We start from the raw sequence: 25674 nt of genomic DNA on the forward strand, positions 1-25674 counted from the left end.
CACTACTGCTGCTACTAACAATAAAGGTGGGGGAGGACAGAAAACCTGGTTTAAATGGATTAGTAACCACTGCAGGATTAATGAAAAGTGAATTGCATGTGGGTCACTTTAGTTTCCATTTTATTGTGGCACTTGTATAGAGGATTCTGATAACCATGAGAGTTGGGATAAACTTAGTCTTGACTCAGAAAATGTAAATCAGTGCTTTAGTGGACATGCCCATCTGATCAGGTACACTTGGGGATAAAAGAGGTTAAAGGCAAATTCACATTACTCCTCTAAAGCTAGCTGTTTGACTATTGAGACAGACACACACCAACTTAGCTGGCAATGAAATGTCTTTCTAGAAACAGATCATGTAAAGAGACCCTGAACTGTTAGTTGCATTTAGGTCAATTCTGGCATCCTGTATAACAAACACACAGAAAGAGTTAACAGGTTTACTATTCTTGATGCACAACATATCATCATAAAGCGGGATACACATCAAGAAACGTAAACTCCTGAAGCAAGTCCCACACCAACACCACTTTACACCTCTGACGTAGTGAGAACAGGGTCCAATGGGAAAAGTGCTAAATTACAGTACATTTGCATTTTTATATGTCAACTATTGAACAGCAAAACAGATTGTTTGAAAACAGAATCAGTATCGTACAGTAAGTTCACATTTAATTCTTCACCATTTCTACACTTTTAACACATGCATTTTATTTCCATTATTTTAATTCCAGTAGGACCAAGATCCTTCAGAACAATGATCTAACATTAAACAAAAAAATTAAGAAAAATATTAAGCATCACATAAGTTTCAGAAAAGTCTGTTAATTAGCATCACAATGTACTCAGATTTACATTTAAGATTTTTCATGCCATGACTTTAAAACACCTTTTGGTTAATAATATTTTACTGAAAAAAGAGTACTGTTGGGGAATATATATATATATCTCTATATATCTATAGTTTTAAATTACTACCTGCTATATACAGGTTTCTGATAAACTTGACTCATTTCAATGTCATCCTATTAATGTATATAGCTGTGAAATTACTTCAATATATATTTTAAAAGAATGCTAAATAATTATAGTGACCTTACATGTTGTTAAAAAGAAAGTCACTGATAAATTACATTAAAACATTGCCTGTGTGCCATTACAATTTATTCTTTAACTATCTTAAAAAAAATACTTAAGAACTTCTTCCTTTTTGAAATATTCTTCTGGTGAAAAAGGTGCTTTGCTATAAATTACACTTGGGCTTGTCATGTGTGCCATGTAGTAAAGAACTTTGTTTACTTTCAATATCTTGAAGGAGGAGATGTCAAGTAAAGGGAGGCAACAATCCTGTTTTGGAGATAAGCTGATCCATGCTCCCCATATCCTGAGCTAACTGAGTCAAGGGCATACTGCGGCCTGTTTAGCTCATGGAGAACATTCAATTTTCAAAAGCACCTAAGTGACTTAGGAGTCCAAATGCCTTGAAAGTCAATAGTATCTAGAGTTCTGAGTCATGGAAGTGCTTTTTGAAAATGTTACCCTGTAACTAGCTATGGTCCTTACTGCTAAGACATGCCAAAACTTCCAACTGTTATGGATTTAAACCTGGACTTGCAGAGTGAATTGGGCTATGAAAAAAACCTGTGCTTTATTTTAGCATCACAACTAAAAATATAGAACATAAAAGCATAATCCTATTTGGCCACTAATATTTAATGTTTTTAATCACTTCAATACTTAGTCAAGATACCAAAACAATATAGAGTTCTGTTCCAATAGAAAGCTCTAATCAGAGCTGAGAGGAAGAAATCATTAAAATCTATGGTATAATCAGAAAAATATCTTGATTGCTGCAGCAAAATAAACGTAACTGATGTATCTACTTTTTAGTTTTAATACACCATATTCAGACAAGCAGATTTGATCAGGCTTATACTCTTCCAAGGTTATTTCTTCTGTGTCAACTAGTTAATAGTGATACATGAAACCCCATTTACATGTCATGCTTTAGAATGAGCATGCAATTTACGACAGTGAGCATGGGGCCTTATCTAGCATATTTCACATGAGAAGAACTCTCAGTAGGAGTATTGCCAAAATAAGAATTGATTGGACCCGTAACTAGTAAACTGGGAAAAATATATGTCCTGTAGTGATATTTAGATACCCACAGCATAAATGCCTTCACAACCAGGTAATTTCTTCTTCACTAGATGAGAAACTGAACGCTTCTAAAAGAAGCTAAACATCATCAAGGACTTGATAGGGTACAGCATATGATGTTAAATATGTACATCCTACATCTGAAGGGTTTCACTTTGTTTTCAAAATCATATAGAATTAGCATTATGTTTAGCATATAGTGACAAAATATCAAATTCAATGAAGTGTCTTTCCAATCAGTCTCTTCCAGGATAGTCTCAAAATCTTCATATTTGGATACCATACAAATTTAAATAGAACTGGCTTCCTGACACAATGCACTTCACATTCCTAACGCTACTCCAAAAATTCAACAAACCCAACAGTCATTCTGCCCAATATGCCACCCTCCAAATATTCTGTAGTTCCTTCATTTGAAAAAGATCTTTTTTTGTTTTAAGCCCACAATAAGTCTAAGTTGAACTTCCAATAGAGGCACACTAATGGCTTTTATTGCAATGGCTTAAGCACAGTCTGCACTGACAATGATATCTAATAAACCTTAAGAATAGTTTTTAATTTGCTTTCCTGTCTATCCTTGGTGGACACAAAGGTAAAATTGTGATACCAAAAGGAAGAGTACATAGCCATATATTTAACTATATTTCTTATTTCACAGCCAGTGGTCTGTGCAATGCAAAGTATAAAATACAGGGTCTTGCACTGTTCTTCTCCCCCATAAGGTTTCTCCTGTATCTTTGGTGTTTTTAAAAAGGTATGCACTCAATTGCCTCAAAATTTAGGACAACCGCATTTTCCTGGACATCAATGATTCAGTTTATAACAATACATAGAAGTTACATTACATATGTTTGGACTGTTTTGTTTCATTAATTTATATAATTTCTAACAAATGATTTACTGAAGTAAAGCGCCAGACAGTGGTCATGTTCACTTAAAATTCTTTTTTGATTGCCACTACATATTTTAAAACATACAGCCTGGTATAGGCTACACAAAGTAGGAAAAACAAATAGCCTGAAACTCAGTGCTAACAGTACTTATAAAAGTGCAGTGCTCCATATAGTCAGAAGCAAAATGACTACTAATACTTAAAGTGCTAGCTTTAAAGTTGGTTTGGTTCAGCATCCAAAACCTGGTTAGAACATGTATGGTAGTTGGGACTAAATCAAAAGAGTAGAGAGCACTGAAATTGCACATGCCACACCAAAAGTGCTCCAAATTACATCATCATTTAGAGATGCACAAAGCCACTGTTCATCCAATGAACATACACAAGCAAGCAACTGACATCTTCTAGTTTACAATAAAGTACACTTCATAAACTTCATTAGCACAAACCAATTCAGAAAGAAATGATCACAACTTACAAAAACAGAGTCTTTCAGAACATTTACAAATCTTTGCTACCACGATACTCACAGTCAAGTGAAAGCTTTCCTGGAAAGCCTGCCAAATGTCAGCAGCAAACTTCACAAATGCTTTGACATGCAGTTCACAGACGAGTCACATTACAGACTGTCTCCTTTTTCACACTATCTTACAGTTAGCCTATATATTTTCAGCTTTCTGAACAGGCATTAAACTTACATTGTCTCTTGACCACTGTAGCAGTGAAAAGACAATTAATGCAACAACAAGTTTATGAATGCAATCTTAATGAAATTCTTAGTATTAGCTCTTCATTTCTACAAAGGAAAGCATAGCTAATATGTTTTTTGATAAGCAGTTATTTTCTTTGAGCTTCTAGCACTTCATACTACATAGCTGTGAGAAAGTGAGGAATTAAACAACATGAAGACAGTGTGACAAAAGCCAACATCCAAAACAACTGTGATACCCCCATGTAATCGCATGGACGATCTCTAGGACTACTGCATTTTACACATTTTTGGAAGCGGGTTGAAGAATACAGCATCCACCCAGGAAATCACTTTTATCAGATATTCTGCAAATAAATGGTGTGTGAACATCACTGTGGACCAAAATGTATTTCACTTCAGTTCTTAATGCTTGCTTTATTGTTCCCTGTAATCACTTTTGTCAAAGTAAAAGGTCTAAAACCATCTGAGGCAAGAATCTGAACATCAGTAGTCAAGGTTGAACAGAAACAAGTGTATATAGTATGAGTTAACAGCTAGAATACCAGCCATTTAAATACATAAAAGATCCACCACTCTTTCTGAGAAAGTAATCTGGAGGCGGGGGGTTATGAAAAATATACAGTAGACTGGTATCATCACTTCTTACTAGTACAGATAAATGTAAATGTCTTTTTTCTTATAGTTTGACAACGCTCACATAACTTGTCATGCCAATTAAGACTCAATTAATTGAACTGTAACATAACCCACTTATTCCTATACATGGGTTTCAAACAATAGTACCGGCCTGCTGTATTTTAAAACAAAAAAATGCAAACTGAAACTAAATCTAGAAATAAGAGTTTATTTAATAGAAGCAAGGCTCAGAAAACTCTCTCCTCTAAGCCAAATGTAATTCAGTCCCTCACCTCTGACTTCAAACTGTCAGCAGCTCCTGGTGCCTCGGAGGCTTTGCCAGGCTATGCAGCCACAAAGGCTGGTCAGTAGCAACACTCTTCTGTGGCAATGGCCTCACAATGCTGGAACTGAAGCTGCCTGGGAAAAGTCTGTGACACTACCATACCTGACTGTGCCATAGAGCTTTTGGGCTCTGGGGAATTTTGTGGCTTGAGAAAGAGATACATCATGCATGTGAAGGGTAGACCTCCAGGGACCCAGAGAAGGAAAGGTCTTAAAGAGGTGTCCATGGCTGACTGCTCCCTTCTGGAGCCCAATCATAAAGCAGGCCAAGGGCTCTGCCAAAAGCTAAAGCACAATTAGGGAGCAACAAGAGCCCTCCATAGAGCATGCTGAGCCCACCACCTTCTTTTACACTCAGGAGAGGAACCCTTGCTGGCACCAATGATCACCTCAAGGCCAACAAGGATTTCTTATTTAATTAAAACTACTTGCAGAGAGGGTCCCCCATGAGCATTACCTCTTGGAGCCAGGCATTTTAGTAACTCTGTGAGCTGCAGAGTCCCAGCAGGCAGAAGAAATGGCGGGGTACAACAAAAGCTGCTGCAATGAGCTTGTTTACTTAAACTCTGCTGGAGAAGCTCTGCTCTGGAATTTATGGGTTTCCTTTTTGCCCACTGGTATTTATGGCCTCCTTGGACTTGATAGTTATTATTTGTATTACATGACACTTAGGAACCCCAATGGAGGTGCCTCACTGAGCTATGCATCATGCTGAGAGGGAATGGAAGGCAGAGCCTGTCCCAGAGAGCATACAGCATTATGGACAATACAGTCCAAAAAGCCACAGATAATTTCCTTCTGGAACAGGCTTTTAATATTCTTAAACAAACAAAAAAACACACCAAAGTCAGAGTCCCTTTCCTCTCATAGCTCTAAGGCAGTGGTTTACAAACTGGGGTCTTCAGACTCTCTCTAAGATTTTCAAAGGGGTTTGCACCTCCATTCAAAATTTTTTAGGAGTCTGCAAATGAAAAAAAGGTTGAAAACCACTGCTCTAAGGGAAAGCTCCCTCCCTCTCTGTGTTGCTTTACCAAATACAATCTCTCAGCAGACGCAGTACATAGGGTTGTTTTAGGAGCTCGATGTGTATGAAAAAGAGGTTACTCCTTACAGTTGAGGTTTCAAAGAAGCCTAAAGGGAGCTAGGCCCTGAACTCCTAGTGAATTTCAGTTGGTGTGAACGCAAATCACCACTGACTTATGTAAATTATTCTATGCAGCAAGCATCACACATAACTGTAACAAATGTTTTACAAGGATGCATCAAACCATTGCAATCCCGGCTTACATGCTCCACACTGAAATTGTTCTACAACACTCTTTATAAAAACATATTTGCAGCTGTGCCATAAAATCAGATTTAGTGCTTTGCATTTTCTTCTAGCATTCCCCCTTCTTAAAAAGAAAATGTCTCTTGTGCCATGGTTAAAAGTGCTGAACGTCTTACTCAGATGATACTCTGTGGTGGCACATCTGTGCTGTAGCTCGTAGTTTTCTGCAACTAATTACAGGCCTGACACCAAGTTGTGGAGCTAGAGAAGCAGATGACAAAAAGGTTGGTGGAATGAGAAAAAAGGACAAAGACAGGTCACTCATCCACAGCAATCAGGATCACTTGGTAAGCCAGATGCAATCAAATGATGTGTTTTAATATAACCAAGCATGGTTGTCACATATTCAGGAACAACTAAAGCAAGTCACACTTACAGGATGGGGACTGTATTCTGGAAAGCAGCGACTCTGAAAAAGACTTAAAGTTATAGGGGGCAACCAACTGAACATGAGATCCGAACAGGACTTGGAGAGCTAATGCAACTCTTGGAAGTTTAGACAAGATAATACTAAATTGGAGATGGGAAGTGTTATTACCTATGCATACAGCATTAGTAAGCCCATAACTGGGCTACTGTATCCAGTTCTGGCATCCAGACTTCAAAAAGAAGATGAATAAATCAGTGAGGATTCTAATAAAAGATACAAAAATACTTTGACCTGGAAAATCTGCATTGCAGTGAGAGACTAAAGGGATTTAATCTATTTAGGTTATCAAAGAGAAAGTTAAGAGGAAACTTAATCATAGTCCAAGTATTTACACAGAAAAAAAGACGTCTGATATTAGGTAGCCTTAACCTACACAGATTGCGGTAAAACAAGATCCACCATCTGGAAGCTGAAGTTAGGAAAAACGCAAATTGGAAACAAAATGCAACTTCACAGTAAAGGATAAACTACTGGACAGTGAAGGACTTGGCTCCTCATCTTTAAAGTAGCAAGACATTTATACTCCTAGAATTTTTTTTAAAAAACCATCATACCTGGAACTGAGTTTGGTCTAAAAGAGAAAAACGAAGCATCTCTTTTAGATTTGTAAAATGCCTTTGCTCTTGAGTTGGAATGGGCCATCTAGTAGGAAAATAGTTCCTTTCCTCACTGGATTTGACCCACAAAGTATGGCAGTTCTTTCAGTATAATCCAGGGGTCTGATTTTTCAAAAACGTTGCCCTCCCTCTTGCCTTCACTAAGTTATGTGCGTGCTCAATGCCTTTGAAAATCAAATATAAATGTTTAGTGTAATAAAACCACAAGCCATTCAGGGAATATATTCACTCTTAACTGTGCCATATGTTTACACACACATCACATATGTAAAGATGTCCATCCGACAGATTAATCTTTCTTTATGGTTGTGTAGTTTATCACCTCAGACTGCCTCTTCTACTTTACTCACTAATCATTTCCCTGAGGAGTCATTCTAACATATCAACCGCTTGGGAGGCCTCAGACAGTAACCAAAGTCAGCCTGCCATAGAAATATTTCCTTCTTTTTCCCCCAATAGTTGCACCTGCCCAAGACTCAGGGGAATGATCCATATTCTATACTTAAAATGCTACTTTAAATGGTGTTGAAACCTTCTAGAGCTAGAAGGAAGTGCTGCCCTTCCCCCCACCCCCAGCCCAATTGGGAAGTTGGAATCTCCCATTGCCAGGGTTACAAACCTCCCATTTCAAGACCTGCAGGGCTGTGAGATGGTAGACTTTAAACTTGTGACATTTTATGTGTAGATGAGCTATTTAGTGTAGTCTGTAGAGGTTTTATGGCTCCATCTGAGCCCTGCACTTTTAGACATATGGAAATTATGTCACCTAGCATTTGGACGTGGAATGATATAAAACCAACCTGGATATAATTTTTTAATATTAATTAAAACATTTCCAAAATAGTTGTATGCATTGTGGCATATATGAAATACATGGTGATATGGTATAAATGTTGTAACTGGCACTCATTTAGGTTGATCTGCATAATTCATTTGTTGCTTTACCACTAAGATCATCTCCAGTCCAGGCTGATAAAGATTTTATCTCACTACACCTTAATGAATCCATTCTTTCTCACATATGCACTCAACTGAAGAAGCATTCAAGGGTTTAAAATACTAATCTGAAATGTAATGACATTTCATTGTTAGAAAGCCTACGAAAAGAGCCACTATTCTTGACCCACATTGGCAGCATTTTGCATTTTCCTGGCAAACCTGAAATCAAAACATCTGCCACAGACAACACACAATAGTTGTAACATATTTAATTGGACTGTTACACTAAGCAATAAGAAGGTGCTGGGAATGTACAGTTCTAACTGCTTAGATAACATTTGGTACCTTTTTTTTAAAAAATGAAAGCTGAAAACAAAATTAATAAAGTCAAACGTGGATAATGAAGGTTTACTGCTATCAGAACTAAGGTATCAACGTCATCCAATTCTGCATTTTCATTCTTTTTAAAGAACAACAATGATCACATAGTAATTTTTCTAACTGCTGATTTTAATCACTTGTGGTTATCAATCAGTAATTATTTAAAGTAAAAGTCAACTAAATTGCTTGTTAATCACAAGGTTTCTTTTCACTGGTCTTGCATGTTGCATTATTTCCCTATCCAGCATATAATGTTGGAAAAATACTACAAGGGAAAGATTTTTGTCTAAGTTTGTGCTTTCTTGCTGTTTTGCCCTCTTCTGGACTGTGATCTTGTTATAGGTTTTAAACATTTAACATTATCTCACCAGAAGAACTATTGCAAATTTTCTCAGAGAATACTTTAGCGGGAAGACATTTCTGTTACGCTGTGGTGAGATCAATTCCCATTAAGTGAGCAGAAGTAGTGTCTGTTTTGTCTTCTCTCTGCTTTCTATCCAGATATATTGGGAAGCAAATACAGCTGATGTAGACATCCAAGATTCTAAGCACAAAATTGATGTAGTAGTTAAGTGCTAACAAAATCACTTAAAATCCATTTTCAACTTGAGTTCTACTCTGAGCTAATTTTTATAGAAAGTAGTAAAATCATGCATCAACTGACAATTAATTTTATCAGCTATTCAGACAACCTTTTCAGTCCTCAAAAGCAGGAATAAACTAAACAATTTTAACAGCAACATGTTACCTTTGTTACAGAAGCTTTTCACAGGACCAGACTATATCACTCAATTTTTCAATCCATCACTAAATGTTGTGTTTCAGTGGTGAGGAAACTGATTCCTACATAAGGCATATTGTAGAGTATACAGGGATTTGAGATCCTTCTGCATGAAGGACATAGTAAAAAGGTAAGACATAAGCTTATAAGTGATTATGGGGCCATTTTAATTACATGCAATTTACTGCAATGGAAAATGTTTCTTGTAGTGTAAGGATGTCACACGAAGAGGTAATTATCCATCCTTTCTAGTCCTAGCAGGTTTCTGTTTGAAGAAGTTTATTTACAAAATGTAAATCTCTGTGCCTTGATGCAGTCATTACAGCAATTGAACCTGGCCCCAATCCTGCAAACCTTCACCATAGATTTCATTAGCACTTCTACAGGCAGAGGGCTTGCGGGATTGAGCGCTTAATCCATCTTCAGAATGGCAATGCTTCATGATCCTGAATGACTGTACTCGAGGGTATACTTTGTCTCTGAACTTTTGAACCTTTTCAACTTCAAGTAGGGTAAATCAAATATGTTTGATTCAACTGATGCTCGTGGTCAAATGCAACATTTAGCATCGCTACAATGTATCACTCTGACATTCAGAATTTAAGTTTTGAGAATAAAAAAATAAAATGTGCATAAGAAAATTACTTTTAGATGTGCTTAATAAGCAAGTGCCAGCTATACATAAAAATAAGTAAAATTCTAAAGTTGGCATATAATTTTTTCATTTTTATTTTCAGCAAAGTTTAAATACTACATGACAAACGTAGCATTTTATAGCTATACAAATATAACCGTCATGCAGGCCAAAAAAAATTAAAAAATGGCCATTTTTGTACATGGTTCAGAAAATCAGTAATGGATGAAAAATGAATCTTTCCAGTAGTTCTGCAAAAAAGAATAGCAGAAGGCACTCACAGCACTGAAAACAATGTCTTTCCATTCACCCCTGGACTGTCTGTGAACCACTGGAAGAGGCAATAACAGCACACAAGCTTCTGCCATGAGGATACCCAATATTCACCTTCATATCTTGAACACACACAGGAACGTTAGTGCAGTGATTAATAACTTATTTACAAAGTTGATGGACCAGTCCTATTTCAGTTAATGCCTCCTTGACTTTGTAAACATGTGAGTCTTGGTCAAAGACCAAGGACCTACCTACTATCTGAAGGACAGATTCAACCACTGGAACCCAGGTATCATTATTGCTACGTGGCTCTGTGGACTCTACCAACCATCACTACTGCTGTATGGTCTGAGGCAATGGTGACTCCAAATCACAGCAATCATCCAAGCACACTTGAAGTGCATTTTCTCCCAAGTTCAGAGCCTTCATTCTCACTATTTCTGATAGCAGGCATAAAATACTTCTTGTAAGTGCATCTCAGTCAGAGCAGTTTCAGGCTGAAAAATATATTCTCAATTCTTGTAGATATTCTCTGGTCTTTTCTATAGATAGACTTTTGTTGCTAGACATTTAGATTTGCCTCCAATGCTAGGAGACACATTCTTGAGGTGTCTGGTGGCAGCTAAATGATATCAGTACTTTGTACTTATAGTGACTTTCACCTGATGATCTTAAAGCATTTAATGTTTTTATTAAGAATGAAGACCATAAATTAATGTCAGTTCTAGACTATATTTACACTCCACTTGCAATTTCTCTACAAGTGCTGAATCAAGTGAACACACAAAATGTATAAACTCATCAGGTAACCTACCCAAAAGGCAGCACTACAGTACTGAAATCACTGAGACAAACACAACAGAAAGGCGTCCCAACAGCCACTGCCAGTCACAAATCAACAACCTGAGACTCACATTTTTAAGGGAGAAACACAGGTGTTCCTCTGAAGAACAAACATTCCAAAAGCCAGCTCCTTTCACTGGAAGACAACAGGTCAAAATGTTGCCAAGTTATTGGTGAGAAGTGAATCTGCAAACAGACAATTTTTCCTAGCAAGACTCAAGAATAGCTGACTTTGGAGGTACATGTCTCAGAACACTGTCTTAGGCATTGCAAAGACCCCCAAATGGAGCAAGTGAAACTGAAGTTCTAACCCCAACCAGGACTTTGGAGAATTCATTAGGCGTACAAAGAGCACTAACGCTTTGTTCACTCATAAATAACTTTTTTTTAGCCCTAACAAAAATGCACTCTGGTCCTACCCAAGAAAGGAAAGACTAGTACTATGACAACTACAAAGGACTGATTTTCAAGGAACAGTAACTTCTCTTTAAAGTGTTTATTTCTAAGTCAGGTTTATGCATTTACAGAAAGTCTAACTCCTAACTGGAACATTGAACCACTCAAATGAAATATGCGTTTCTTTATATATTTATATATATATAAATCTAACTGTTAGCAGCTATAGAAATGAGCTACTTCCGTCAGCATGGTGATTGGAACAAAGAAGATAGGTACCTTAGAAAAAGCTATTTTTTCTTTTCTTTCTTGTTTCTCCTTTATCTCCTTCAAAGGATTTTTTTTGTATTTTATTAAGTGTTTCTAAAATTTAATGTTTCCTTTTCCATGTTGGAATAGTTCAGGAATTTTCATTTAGCTAGTCAAGACATTTTTATATAATTATGGTCCGTGTACTAACAACAGGATTCAAAACAAGAGAAAACTTTTTAAATGGATAAAATTGTTGCACCAAGTTAACATTTTTATGGGCACAGTATTTAAAGAGAACAATTTAGTTAAATGTCTTGGTTTGCTACACTCACAATTACTCAGTCATTTTACTTTAACGCAATGAATTTCCTTTAAAAACAAATTTAAAAAAAAGGGTGTGTGGGGGGGAAAATCAGGGCCTCATTTAAAAATATTTTGTTATATTATTGTAGCTTTTTTTGATGCACTGAAAACAAATTATTTTAAACAGGTCTATTTTGTTAACAAGTATACATTGAAACAAGGTTCCTTTGTGTGCCTTAATTTTTAGTAGGTGAATCCCTCTTCATCTGACTAAATTCCAAAATGGAAAATCTATGACTTTTTGTACAAAACAAATGAACTGATGTGTCTAATCTGCAAACAGGTGAATAGTCCACTGGAACTTGAAGAGAAGCCCATTTTTAACAAGTAATGCATTAGGAGATTAGAAGATAAATGAGAACAGCTCATTGAACATGAGTGGCAACCTACGGAATCCAAGTGCTGCTGCAGACAGAGTAGAGAAGAGCTGTACAATCAGATGTCACCTTATAGCAGAGGCTGACTGCTGAAGCTAATAGTGGTGTGCAAACCTTTTCAATTTAACTGAGACTGTCTTCTATGTAATGTTTGAACTGGTGAAAGTTTCAGAAGGACATTCCGCTTCTCAGACACAATGGAGCTGTCAGGGTGAATGAAGCTCATCTGTGCAGGAGACAGAGCTTTCTTGGGGCCATTCCCAGGCTGTGGAATAAAATTCCCCAGCAGGTACCATAAACCTCACCATCTCCACTACTAGTGTAAGGTGCACTTCTTCATCCTACCTTCTCTGATATAAATATCCAGGTTACTGTGTGTACATTAAAAATACAAAACATTATATTGCACATACAGTCGGGGACAGGATAAGAGAAAGTTGGGGATTGGTCCTGTTTTGAGCATGGGGTTGGACTAGATGATGATCTCCCGAGGTCCCTTCGAACCCTGATATTCTATGAACAGTCCTCATGTGACAGATGCAGTCACATGCCTAAATGCATGTCTGAAAGGCACTCAAATATTATGGTGATGAGGGCAGTATCAAATAGAAGGAAATTTTATCTAATTTTATTTACATTACATTATCACATTACCTTGCTTTACACAGACTGGATGAAAATTTGACTGAGGAGAGTCCAATCAACTTTTCAACACAGTTAGATTTTCTGGGAGGTTGAATTACATACAGCCAGCACCAAAAAACCAAAACAAAAAAATTGTCCCCCCGGTTCAAATAAAAAATTTCATCACCTCATTGGATGGGCACTTCAAAAACTTTTTGAACAAGCAGCATAACACAGTGTATCACTTGAGACTCAGCAAGAGTTGCCTAAAGCAGTCTTTTGGAAGAAGCAGAGGCTCAACTGTAAAGTTGGAAAGCTAATGGGTGAAATCCTGGCCACACTGAAGCCTATGTCAAAACTCCATCAACTTATGTGAGAGTCAGGATTTCATCCAATGAGTTCAATGTGTATTGCTTCCAATTTTCAATCAGATCAGCCTGTAGTGTGGTCACTTTGAAAATGTTGAATTAGTTACAACAATATTCTTAAAGAAAAATCATTCTTTTCTGACAGATCAGTAAACAATTTTTCCCCCCATCAAAAACGTTAGTTTAATGTTAGATGCCCTTTTAAGGCTCCTGACAATCAAGATATCACATTCTTAACTGCAAGCAACTCAAAGACAGATGGACTATGCTCGAGGGAACAACAACAACAACAAAAATGCACAAATCAAACTACAACAGGCAGAGAAAAGCGTTAGATGTAAGTTATTTGAGATGAAATTGTATGGAGCTCTGCACACAAAAGACTATCTCCAAAGAGGTCATTAAAGGCAGCGTTTCCCCCAAAGTAGTTACAAAGAGCGGGTCTGCTTGGCATAACCACCCCCACACAACCATGTTTTTCAATCAACTGCCGGCTATTCTGGGTTACACATGAAACATGCTGCAAAATGAAACTATAGTAAGATAGACCATGAACACACAGTATGCAGACCTAATACACTCACATAAAAACTGAACCTAAAATTGTGAATATTTAGGGTCCAAGACTGCAGCATTTTCCCTCTGTCTTAAAGCAAAAATGGGGTAAAGTGAAAACATTTAGTTAAAAATGGGGTTAAGTGAAAACATTTTGACACCCGTAAGACAGCATGGTAAATTAAATACTTCATGTCTGAAAAGCATGGGGAGGAGAAACAGCTAGGAAAACTACAGCCTTCTTTGTGCATTATAATAAAAGAAGCTGGACCCATATAATTAGCTTGCCTAACACCTTCCATTATAAGAGATTCTCGTCACCTTTTTTTGAGAGGTTCTCACACCTCCATTGTTTGCAGCAGGTCTTTGAAATTCAGCCAGGGAACACCCTTAGGCTAGAGAAGTGCCTTTTCTTTGTCCTATTAAGTTATGTAAAGAGATCTAAACTGTTAAAAAGCACCATTTTCTGGCTGTGGTTTGTATTCCTCAGAATAAAATTGGCAGTTAAAAGAACATTAATGTTGAACAGTCAAGTGCTCAAAATCTAGGAAATACCAAAATTAAGGTAGCCTGAGCAACCTTAACTCAGCCCTCTTGTGCACAGTCAGTAGAATGCAGTCTTTAATTCATAATCTCAGACTATTTTCCCCCCAAAGAAGCTCTTCTTCATTCAGCGCACAGCATGCTCTGGAAATGAGGTAGCTATTGTTTTTATACTCATCATTCCATGTATGACTCCACACCTAATTTATTGCATACATTCTAACCCTGCAATGAATACAGAATTAATAAATTCCTCTTGGAATTTTCCCTGGCACTCATCACAGTAGTATCTGAGTGCTCTGCAAACATTAATGAATTTATCTTCACAACACCTCTGTGAGGCAGGAAGATATTTTTTTCCATTTTACGAAAAGATAATTGAGACAGACAGAATAAAGCCAAAATTGTCAGGTGTTCATTAATTTTAAGTATCCAACTTGAGATTCTTATTAATGTTTCAGAAGATGTAAATGTTATAGCACTTTATATGTTCAGAATACAAGTCCCATTGACCTCAGTTGCAACTGTGCTCAGCACTTCCACAAATCAGGCCCCAGGTGTCTCTCAGTGGGCGTCCTGAGAATGGTGAACACAGTTAAGGACCACCTGTGAAAAGTTTAGCATAAGTGACTTACACAGAATCGCATAGAAACTCTCTGGCAGAGGCAGGGATCGACACCAATCCTCAAAGGCAGCATTCAGCTGCCGTAACCATAGGACCATCCTTTTTCTTCCTGAAATCCTCTGCCTCACTCACTGCACATCTTCCAACTTCTGCAACAAATGAGGCATGGGTCCTACAGACAACATTCTCCTTCACTGCAAACCCCTGATTCATTCCCTGTTCACAGTCCATCTTGTGCACTGAATGAAGCAGGGGTCCGATTGAAGCAAATGTATATGATCATGTAATTAAAATGTAAACACACAAGAGTACCAACTAGCACATGCAACCTTAATTCTGGCATTTCTTAACTTTTGTACTTGATTTTGCACTCTTAACATTCTTGTAACGTAGATCTTTTTAAAAATGGAATTGCCTAATTTTTTTTTAAATAACCAACAAATTCCATCTTTTGGAACCTTATTGACCCCCCAGCTTGGGTCAGTAGCAGGGCTGGGACTTTTAAATCCATCACACAGACCTTCACCACTTGGGCTAATGGAGTAACTGGCAGCAGTAGTAGGCTGTTATCCTCTATGTGGACTACAGCATTAGAGGGGAATGAGACACACACTTTGCAATGGGTTATATAACTGTTTAAAGATAGAAGAATGCTAAGACTCAGGAATGCTGGGTTCAAATTCCAAGTTTGAGAGAGTGTGGTCTAGTGGTCACTGATCCTTCTTCTCCTATCCCTCCCATTCCCCAGCAGGCCGCTTCTGTTCCTGTCCCCCTCTGCTCCTCTCCAACAGAATGTATTAAGAATGTAACTTGAGAAGTATTTGTATGGGTTTAAGGTTGACCCCAAATACTGAGTCCATATATTGCTTGATATTTTAATCAATCAGTTATAGAGATCCTGTTGTCCCACCATTCTGAGTGTAAATACATTTTTTGCATTAATTAAATGTTTTCATATTAAAGCAAAGCTTGCTATTTGCAATATGTACGAACATATCTAATTTAATTTACAAAAATCTACTTGCTAGACTTTTTAGCATACTATTGAATATTGACATATTGTTAACATCCTGCCCTCCCAATCTCACACACACTCTTTCCCTGCCCCCCTCTGGTGTGTTTGTGTATTTTATAAATGTTATTGGGGGCGGGGTAGAGGGGTGGAAAGCTTCAAAGTCAGAAGTCTTAGAGTAACTGATATACACTTCTCTTCCTCTCTTGGACGAATCTATCCATTTAAAAATTATCTTGTTTGTGATCCATATGGTGCACAGGTTGAAATTCACATACTTATGCCATGAAACATCCCTCTACCCACTGGGTGAATTTCACCCAGTGATTAAGAAGCCAATTTAATTGGCAGTACTTAAATTAACCACCCAAATACATGAGCTGCATGATTTTCTGAGTTTAATATTAAATACAGGCAATGTAGGAGAGGTCTGATACATTTTTAAAACCGATGTATTTGCAAAAGCTTAAAGGGGCATCTTTTTAGGGTGATTTCACAACTCCCAGTTTCCATCAGAAGGAAGCCTGTCAAACAGGAAAAAGGAATAAGAATGTGTATAATTCCATAGACAAGAAAGGGCTGAAAAGGTAAGAAATAAACTTCCTGTAAAAAAAGTCTTGATTCTAACAAATTAAAAAACATGCCAGGCTTTGGCCATATGCTTAAAATTATTAAACAGTGCTTGGTACAACTATTTAATTGTATTAACCACTGAAATGCTGTGTTTACATCAAAGTGTTCTCAATGCTTCAAACTGATGCTTTGACATTCTTAGAAAACCAGCTGTTATTGATGCTGAGGCTTTTTTTAGCATTTTTTAAAACACTGATTTAATTTAGAACCTCTTATGAACTCAGCCAGGCACATCCTCTTACATAAAGAAACTCTGATACCCTAAACATGATGCATAGCACAAGATAAGAAAATGCTTTCAGTGTTACTTGACTCCATGGCTAAATGTTTGCCTCAGCTGGGCACTGATGACCTTTGTTATGCCCATTAACTAGACGGTATTTGAACCACAAATTGTTGATTCTGGGTAAAATCCTGGCCCACTGATATCAGTGGCAAAAACTCCCATTGACTTCATTAGGGCCAGGATGTCTCCATCGTTATTCATTCAGCTGGCTATTTCATTCTATTCCAGAAGCTGCACCATTTCATTAAGTAGAACTCTATCAGAAACATAACCTTTCAGCTACATGATGTTAAATTTAACAGTTTTTGTAGTTTACCAAAAATTGTACTTGTTAAGTGTTCAAGTTACGCCAACAGATGGAACTTCAGGATAACAAACAATGGAACTCCAGCAGGGTTGTCAAGCCTCCAGGATTGTCCTGGGGTCTCATTACGTCATGTGATGAAACCTCCAGGAATACGTCCAACCAAACTTGGCAACCCATAAACTCCAGTGATAAAAGTTTGCTAGGTCTTGATATTTTCAAAATACTACTTTCCTGTATATGTATAAATACAGGTGGTACACAGATCTCAGGTGTGATAAGATTTTCATGAAAAGCACTTTGTTATAGTGAGAGTTATTAATCCCACAATATTTAATAGGCTGTCACCAACATTTAGAGCTTCCACAGATTTGTATTTTTTTGTTTTTAAAAAGAGCGGGGCTAAAAGCCTGTTTTTAATATTCAAAATACCTGATTCCAGGAATGCCCTGTCTCCTAACATGGATGCTTTTATTCTGTGACTCCACAAATTCTGCCATCATTATGCAAGATTTTATATTATAAACAAAGTCAAAAACTAGGATTTAATAGTGCTAATAGACTACTAACATAATAATGAACTGCAAGCATTTGCCATGTAAAGAGAAATCAATAACCTTTACAAAAATATTAGTCAGATGTAGGTTTTGGTTCTATAAACAAACAAACAAAATCTAATGAATAAATCTTATGCTACTGTCTGATAATCATTTTTCATTTTTTGTAGCAGTACAATAAAATTTTAATGACTCCAGATGAAAGCAAAAGGACAATGGGTCAACACAAGAGACTACCTTGGATAGTATCAATAATGTAAAATAGCTATATCCATTACTGAATTGAGAATATGCAGTACAACTATAACTGCAGATTAAGGTCTCCAAATTCAAATATAACTTTTTGACACTGTAGTACCCAACTGCACATAAGGACGTATTCAGAAATTGGCCCAATCCTGTTCCCACTGAAGTCACTAGAAAAATTCCCATCTGCCTCAATGGGATCAGGATATGGGACAAAACTTAAAAGCAAAAGAGCTACCATCAAAAATAATTATGTTATGGACCCTATTCTGCAATCTTTAGTCATGTGACTACTTGCATTGGGATTACGTCAGCTTCAGCAAAAGTTGCAGGACTAGAACTTCATTTGTATTTAAAATTGTGAATATGCCTATCCATGTATTTGACATGTACACTATTACAAATACATGCACACATATACTTGATCCATAAGTACTTTGCTGTAATTCATTCTAGGATTTCTGTTGACAGCATGTACGTATAAGAAAGTACCTCAAGTTGTTTGTGGCTGGCATTTTAAATGTAGTGTACTTTTTCATTCATATAACTAAAGAAAATGTTCCAAATCTAAATTATTAAAAATCATATAGGAAAGACAAAGTGATTTTTAAAAGCCATGACACAGAAGGATTAAGATATTTTCACCTTAAAGGAAATAGCATAGAAAATAAATTGCAAGATGTATAGTTTTTTTAGGACTTATTTTGTATACTCCGCATATATTGTATTTACAGGAAACATATATATGTACCGTTGCAATGGGACTATAGCCTGCTTACTAACTCGTTTTCCACACTGTGAAAACTCTGTACAGTAAAACCAAACAACAAAATAAATGCATTTCCACTGCACAAAATTACTACAATTTTGGTTAAAAGGGTTGTCGGTCAAGCAAGCAACAGTTCTCCTAATTCTCCTCCCCATAGAGTTTAAGTCATTTTAATAGGCCACTGAAGAAAAAGGATGCAGCCATTTGACTAAAATACATTTAGCAGAAAAAGTATATTAAAATTGTTTTTGGTAATTTTGTTTGAGCTTTATACAAACAAACCAGTTCTAAACTCTTCTAGCAGTGTATTTGGGATTTTACATTTATCCTACCTAAAGATTTGGACCATTTGGGGATTTAAAGACAGATTTGAAACACTATGGCAGCTAACAGTAAACCTGCATACAAAGCTGCCAGTAAAGTCTAAGACTACTTATTTCACATGAGACACCTTGAAATAAGTTTTTTTTTCTCCTATTTTTCCTTCTGCTCTACTGAGAGTCATATACCATCCCCTTCTCCACCCTTCTCTCTAAATAAATAATACATAAAAACATTTAAATGCAGAAATCTTAAAAGGGATGCAATAAATAATATATGTAACAGCTCTCAGTGAAATAACACATTTAACCAAACTGTGTTCCAGGCAGAAACTGATTTTTAAGTTTTTTTAAACTGTGCACTTCAGATAAATATATTATTTCACTTTGAGCTACTGTGGATTTACAATATACACATATTGGATTTATACATATTAAATACACATATGAAGCACTTATGATAAAGAGTAGATTGCTAATACATTGAAGGAAAGTTTCTTTCTGGATAAAGTACACACATATCACTGATATTTGTATTAAACATGTATTTGCATTTGAGATGCAGTTTACAGAATTTTCAAGTTTTGTTGCATTAAAATAGTTTCCCCACTCTCTTAGATGCAGGAATAAATGTTGCTGCTTCTGAAAGTCCCTAATCAAGAATTTTTTTTTGTCAAACTTCATGAAATTCAGAAAACATAGCAGTCTACTTGGTCACAGTTGGTGAGATGTCCTACACAGTGGCATGGTGGTGAACCTTACCATTCTAGTGCAGGTAACTTTCCAACTCTCTCATAGCACTATTACAACCAACAACATACTATAAAATTTGTACTTTAACAAGAAAGAAAGTTTATACGCTATGGCTGGAGTCAATACAAACTGGTTAGTTTCAATACCACAGAAGCCCACCCAATCCCCCTCACTACTCCAAATCAACATTTCTGGGATTATGAGGGCTTCTGTGACAGCAAAGTGTCACAGAAAGCTAAGTGAGATGGAGTTACTGAACCCAGCTCTATAAAGATTATGAATACAAAAACATATCTATACATTCATTACAAAATGTTTGGAGGCTGATTTTTCAGAGATGCTGAGCACTCACAACTCCAAATAAAATTAATGGGATTTGTGGGTGCTACCTCGGGGGTGGGGGGGAAGAAAATCAGACTTGTGGTTTTTAAAGGATTTTTAATAGCTCCTGCCTTCTCTACCATACCAATGGAACTGGATCAAGTGATTACAACAGAGCTCTGACAGACGTGCATGCAGGAGACCACCCCCTACAGATTTAGGCTATTACTGAAGCACATCCTACAAAGCTAATAGCAGAAATGTGCTTCTATTATTTACAAAATATAAAGTGCATTATTATTTAATTATAGAACTGACAGACTTTCTGCCTGCACCACACAGCTTTAAAACAGAGGTGAGGGTTTTAATGTAAAATTCTCTCATGAGAACCTATTAATTCAAGAGATTCAGACTGATGCTTTTCACCCTGTCCTCTTAGAATTGTTTTTGGCCATGCTCTTTAGTGCAAACAAGCTTGTGTTTTTCTCAAGTTTAAGGGTCAGGCAGTTTTAGGGCTTAAAGAATGACAATCTATTTAGAATGCACTGGGAATTCAATATTCCTTTGTGTTCTAATGGGCCTTTCTGCACATAAGCAGCATAATACTGCTGCTCTCAAAAGCTGGGAACACACTGCCAAAAATAATGAGGAACCCGTTTCCAAATGTAACCATTTTAAGTTTGCATTGCTACATTTTGTGTTTGTTAGTGTTATGCTTGGATCATAATATTTGCAAACATCAGTGCTTTACATTTCTATGGAAAACCAGTAGTCAGTGTTTTAACTGTAGATGGCTGGCTCAAGTGTAGTCCCGGATACTCAGGTGCGTATCACCAAGTGAGAGTAAGTGCATTAGCTGATTTTACAAAACACAAGGCAACACTTACCTGTGTATCAGAGCTGAGAATTGAGCTTGTTCAACAGCCAGCAGATACTGACTTCCTGGGGTAATAGTTACAATACATCAATGCATTTATGAAGGCCAATTAATAAATACTGGAAACCTAATTAAGAAGCAGTGATGCAAACTGATACCGGTCTACATCTTCACTGGAGCACTTTCAATAGCTAAGACGTAGTCTGGCTCTAATTCTCCAAAATGGCAACTTGATAGCAATAACAATGCCACTTTGCACCTGTTTGTTTTTTAAAACCTGTGAAGGAAATATATTTTTTAAATTACTAATTACTTGCACAATTAAAATATTTTTTTCCATTAAGAGCGAAGGAACACATGGAAAGCAAGATTATCTGCATTGCACATATTACGTAGGAATAATTCCAACAAATGATCTTTTAATATCGAGTGGTGCAAACATTATTTTAGACTGGAAGATGCTGAGTGTAGAGGGAAAAATCCATGTGAAGATGGGGCGCAAGGGGAGAAGTGAGCATAAAAAGTTCTTACATTCATAACTCCAGATTGCAGGAAGCTGTGACAAGTTCATCATTACTTTAGGCACTGTGATGGACAGCAGCAATCAGTGAGATGGTAACTTAGGCATTGATGATTCACTCATGAATATTCTGCTATCAAGCCAACAATAGTATAAATTGTTATTTTACTATGATTTGTTACTTCTTAAAAACTTTTTTTTCTTTTTTAGTACTTCACTATCCAACAGGAACGTTTAGCCCTAGGACTAAGGTTATAACCTTCAATTGCATGGTCATGGCCCAAACGGCCCATTAGCATTCAAGTGACCAAATAAGAAAATTTTGCTTTGGATTAGAAAATATCTGAAACAGCAATCAATACATTAGTGATTAGTTTATGGTATTTTTTTTGACATTAGGCCAACTGGTTGTTAACTCTAAGGGAATCACCTAAAACAGTGAAATTAACTTCTTTACATCTGTTCTTTTCTGTCACAGGCGTAACATGTTCCAAATAGTTCTTTGGTGACTTTGGTGCAAGCTTTTTTGTAGTTTCATCATTTTTATCACCCAAACTAAAGGCCAGATTATTCACTTAATCCCCACATACAGTCCTTCTTGATATTACTAATGGGGTATCAGATCAGAGACATGATAAGGTGTTTGAATTTAGTGTGGCCTTTAAGCATGCAGGCAGATTAAAATTAAGACGGGGGATAATTTTGTTGGCAGATAAGTGTGTTTAAACAGATTAAAATTTACTGTTTGGATTAAAAGATAGCTGGCCCTCATGCACACTCAACTACTTGATTAAAAACATGATTTGGGTTGTGATAAATTTCTGTATGTATACAGTAGCCCTTAAAAAAAAAAAACACATAAAAAAGGTAGGCAAAATGGAGTCTCTAAGCAAGGGATTTATAGCCCAATCCAACTCTCACTGATTTCAGTGAGAGATGAACTAGCCCCTAAATGCTGACAAATTTCTTCATAAAAATAAATCGGTTTTTGCTTTGAGATCCAAAAGCATTTAGAATATTCTACGTCCCCTTTCTAACTCAACCCTCCTGAACAGATAATGCTACACATTTCCCTTCCAGGCAGAATATTTGGATTTCAAGGCAGGAATCTGGGGGAAGTTGTAGCTCTACAGTCTTCAAGGGGACTTCATGCAGGCCTAACAGTCTGCCCACATGAATCAAATTGCAGGATCATGGCCCCAGTTTTAACATGGTGGGGAAGGAGTGATGGAGGTGGGGGCATAGATATTATCTTGGAATACTAAAATTTATAAAAATAATAATTTATACTGGAAATGCTGACACAGCTTTAGCCATAGCATTGTAAATGCACTACCAATAAGTATGAAATTAGAGAAGCATTTTTATACCAATTAAGTGGTGCACCAAAATCTCCCAAAGGTTTTTCCTCAAAGTAGAAGGACAAAACCAGAAGTTATCCTCATACTTTTAACATCACACCAATTATGTTACTCATACAATAGGAAGAAAACCCTGGAAACCCACTTGCAACAATCATTCAGCCACCAAAATGCCCACTTCCCAGCTCCTTCTAGAGCCCCCCAAACCACCAACAATATAAAAATAGTTTTTGAAATTTTGAGAACACATTAAAAAATCCTCAGCATTACATGATGTAATGTGTAGATGAAGAATGGATTATTTTCATTAATTTGGGATAACCCATCACAATTCAAACACAGCTTTGCTTTTCTGTGGCACTCAAATTATTTGGTTACCACAGAATTATTAAGCTAAGAAATTAATATTCCACTCTTTGACAATCCTTTATAAAGGCTTGACCTGCTATCGAGATTTTACCCATAAAGAACATTGCTTAAAATTCAGTAACTAGCGAACACTGATTTAAAATTTCTACCTTTCCTCATACAAGTAGATAAAATGCATACAAAGTCAATTTTTGTGGTAAATGACCTGTAGTTACGCTTTTCAGATTTTAACTCAGCATGGACAATATTCAATTCTGGAAAACCTGTCATAAGCAGAAACCAATACTTTTCATCATAAGGTACGTCTGGCTTTTTTTGTATCATGTTTGAGTGCAACACAAGCCTAACCTAGACTATTTAAAGGTCAGAATGTCAGATTTTTGTGCTGATACGCATACTTTCATAGTCTTCAACACTTGGAACAGCTGATTCATTTAGATTTGGGAGGCTAATATTTCCCTAAGAATATGTCATTTAACATAACCAGACTTCAGACGTATTATATACTTGAGTTATCACTAACAACAGGAAAAAGACTTACATAAAATGAGGGGCAACTTCTTCAAACTACAAAATATTCCAATTACCTCTAGCCAATTTAGGTTTTTCTGTTTTGCCTGATGACCAGTTCAATGCACTCTATTCCAGACCCTCTTGTTCTTCACCACTGTCACCTGTGACATCCATTCTTTTCTCTTTATGGCTGTTGTAAATTCTCCTCATTTCTTCTTCGTACTTGATAAAGTTTTCCCCAAATCTTGTCCATGCTTTGTACGGGACAGTGATGGTGTTACGGTAAGGTGGTCTCACCTCACTTACCTTCAAAAAAATGCCATACCTGTTAGATCCCACATCAAAGTAGAACCGCTTGTTGTCCACCCTGAAGGAAGTCCCTTCTGGGAGTTCGAGGGGCTCATCACCCCCACCTCTTCGTTCTTCTATATCTCCCTCCCCATATTCTTCAATTAGCTGGACCAAAGCATCCCTGAATTCAATCATTCCTTGGGCTGGAAGGACAATAGTCTGTTCCTGTCCCAAATTGTGGCCAAAATAACCTATCATACCCGGTCCTCTAATCATGGTTTGTCTAATCCTTAAGAAACGCCCACGTTGATTCTCCTTCAGGTCTAGATAATACTTCCTGTTGTCTCTTTCTATATACTCAGTTTTCAGGACACTGTGAGGATGCTCTTCTGATTCAACAGATGCTGGAGGTGAAGGCAGATGATGCTGTTGCCGCCTTCTCAAATCTTGCTCTTTACCATTACTGTGTTCATGTCTATGGCTGCCTTTGAGGCCCAAATGGGCATAGTGCTCTATGAAATCTCCCAGATAATCCTTCAGCTCAGCAGCCACAGACAAGGAGAGAGTCAGTTTGCTTTTCCTGATATTTTCCTGCCTGCCTCTTCCTATCCAGACCTCGGCTATCTTCAGGAAGCGGCCTCGGGAACTTTGCTTCACATCCAGATAAAATCGCTTTTTCTGGATGTCCACCCTTTTGGAGGCTAGCTCCTGGATCTCCATGCAGCCCCCTTGAGAAGAGGCAGGATACTGATACTGTTGTTGAGACTGGGAGTAAATGCTTCTGTGCAGGCCAGAGCCCCCCACACTCCTTCCTCCTCCTCCTCTCCCTCTCTCCATCTTTACCAGTCAGCTGGAAATAACAAATATATAGCAGACACAGACCATAACATTTGTGTCCGGGACCTGCGATGCTTCTTAACATATCTCTGCTCAGTGTTACTTTCCCCACAAAGCTGCTTGCATCCTGGTCTTCTACCATGACGCTCAGCAACATGGGAAGAGATCCCAATCTCTGGGATGGCTTCTATCCTTCCACTTTATGTGCCACCCTCAAACTTCTCCAATAACCATCCCATCACAGCCCCCCACTACTACCCTCCTCCACAATCCCCCATTCCTGATAATCATCCCCATAGCCCCATTTCTGTCATGCTCCCCCCAATAACTGTCCCCCATAGTGCCACTAATCTCCTCTATTACAGCCCCCAGGACTGGGGGATTCCCCAGGAGACTCGGTGGCACGGCATAGCCCCACTCTAGTGCCACACAGTCCTCTGTAATCCCCCACAGCCTGCCACTCTACTGCCCTCTAGTTTGTCCCTGAATGCAGCCCCCGGTAAACCCCCATTTCTCCCAGTGATGACCCCAACCACCCAAAAGCCATGGTATGGAAGACCAGTCCCTCCACTAACCTCCCTCCCTCAGCTGCAGCCCCCCAGTGACTCCCTACTTTCCATGACTACTCCTCCCCCCAAGCTGCA

The 25674-nt window shown here is 37.5% G+C and overlaps 1 protein-coding gene across 1 annotated transcript in view; it reads right to left on the bottom strand.

Moving 5' to 3' along the window:
• Positions 1 to 426: 426 nt before the first annotated feature.
• PURG (purine rich element binding protein G) overlaps positions 427 to 25674 on the bottom strand; it is a 28535-nt gene continuing 3287 nt past the window's right edge. Inside the window, exon 2 of the mRNA XM_075127439.1 lies at positions 427 to 25043. Coding sequence (XP_074983540.1) covers positions 24029 to 25030 — 1002 coding nt within the window. The 5' untranslated portion in view covers positions 25031 to 25043 and the 3' untranslated portion in view covers positions 427 to 24028. The remainder of the gene's footprint in view (positions 25044 to 25674) is intronic.

The sequence above is a fragment of the Caretta caretta genome, chromosome 4, assembly GCF_965140235.1.
Source record: "Caretta caretta isolate rCarCar2 chromosome 4, rCarCar1.hap1, whole genome shotgun sequence".
NCBI lineage: Eukaryota > Metazoa > Chordata > Testudines > Cheloniidae > Caretta > Caretta caretta.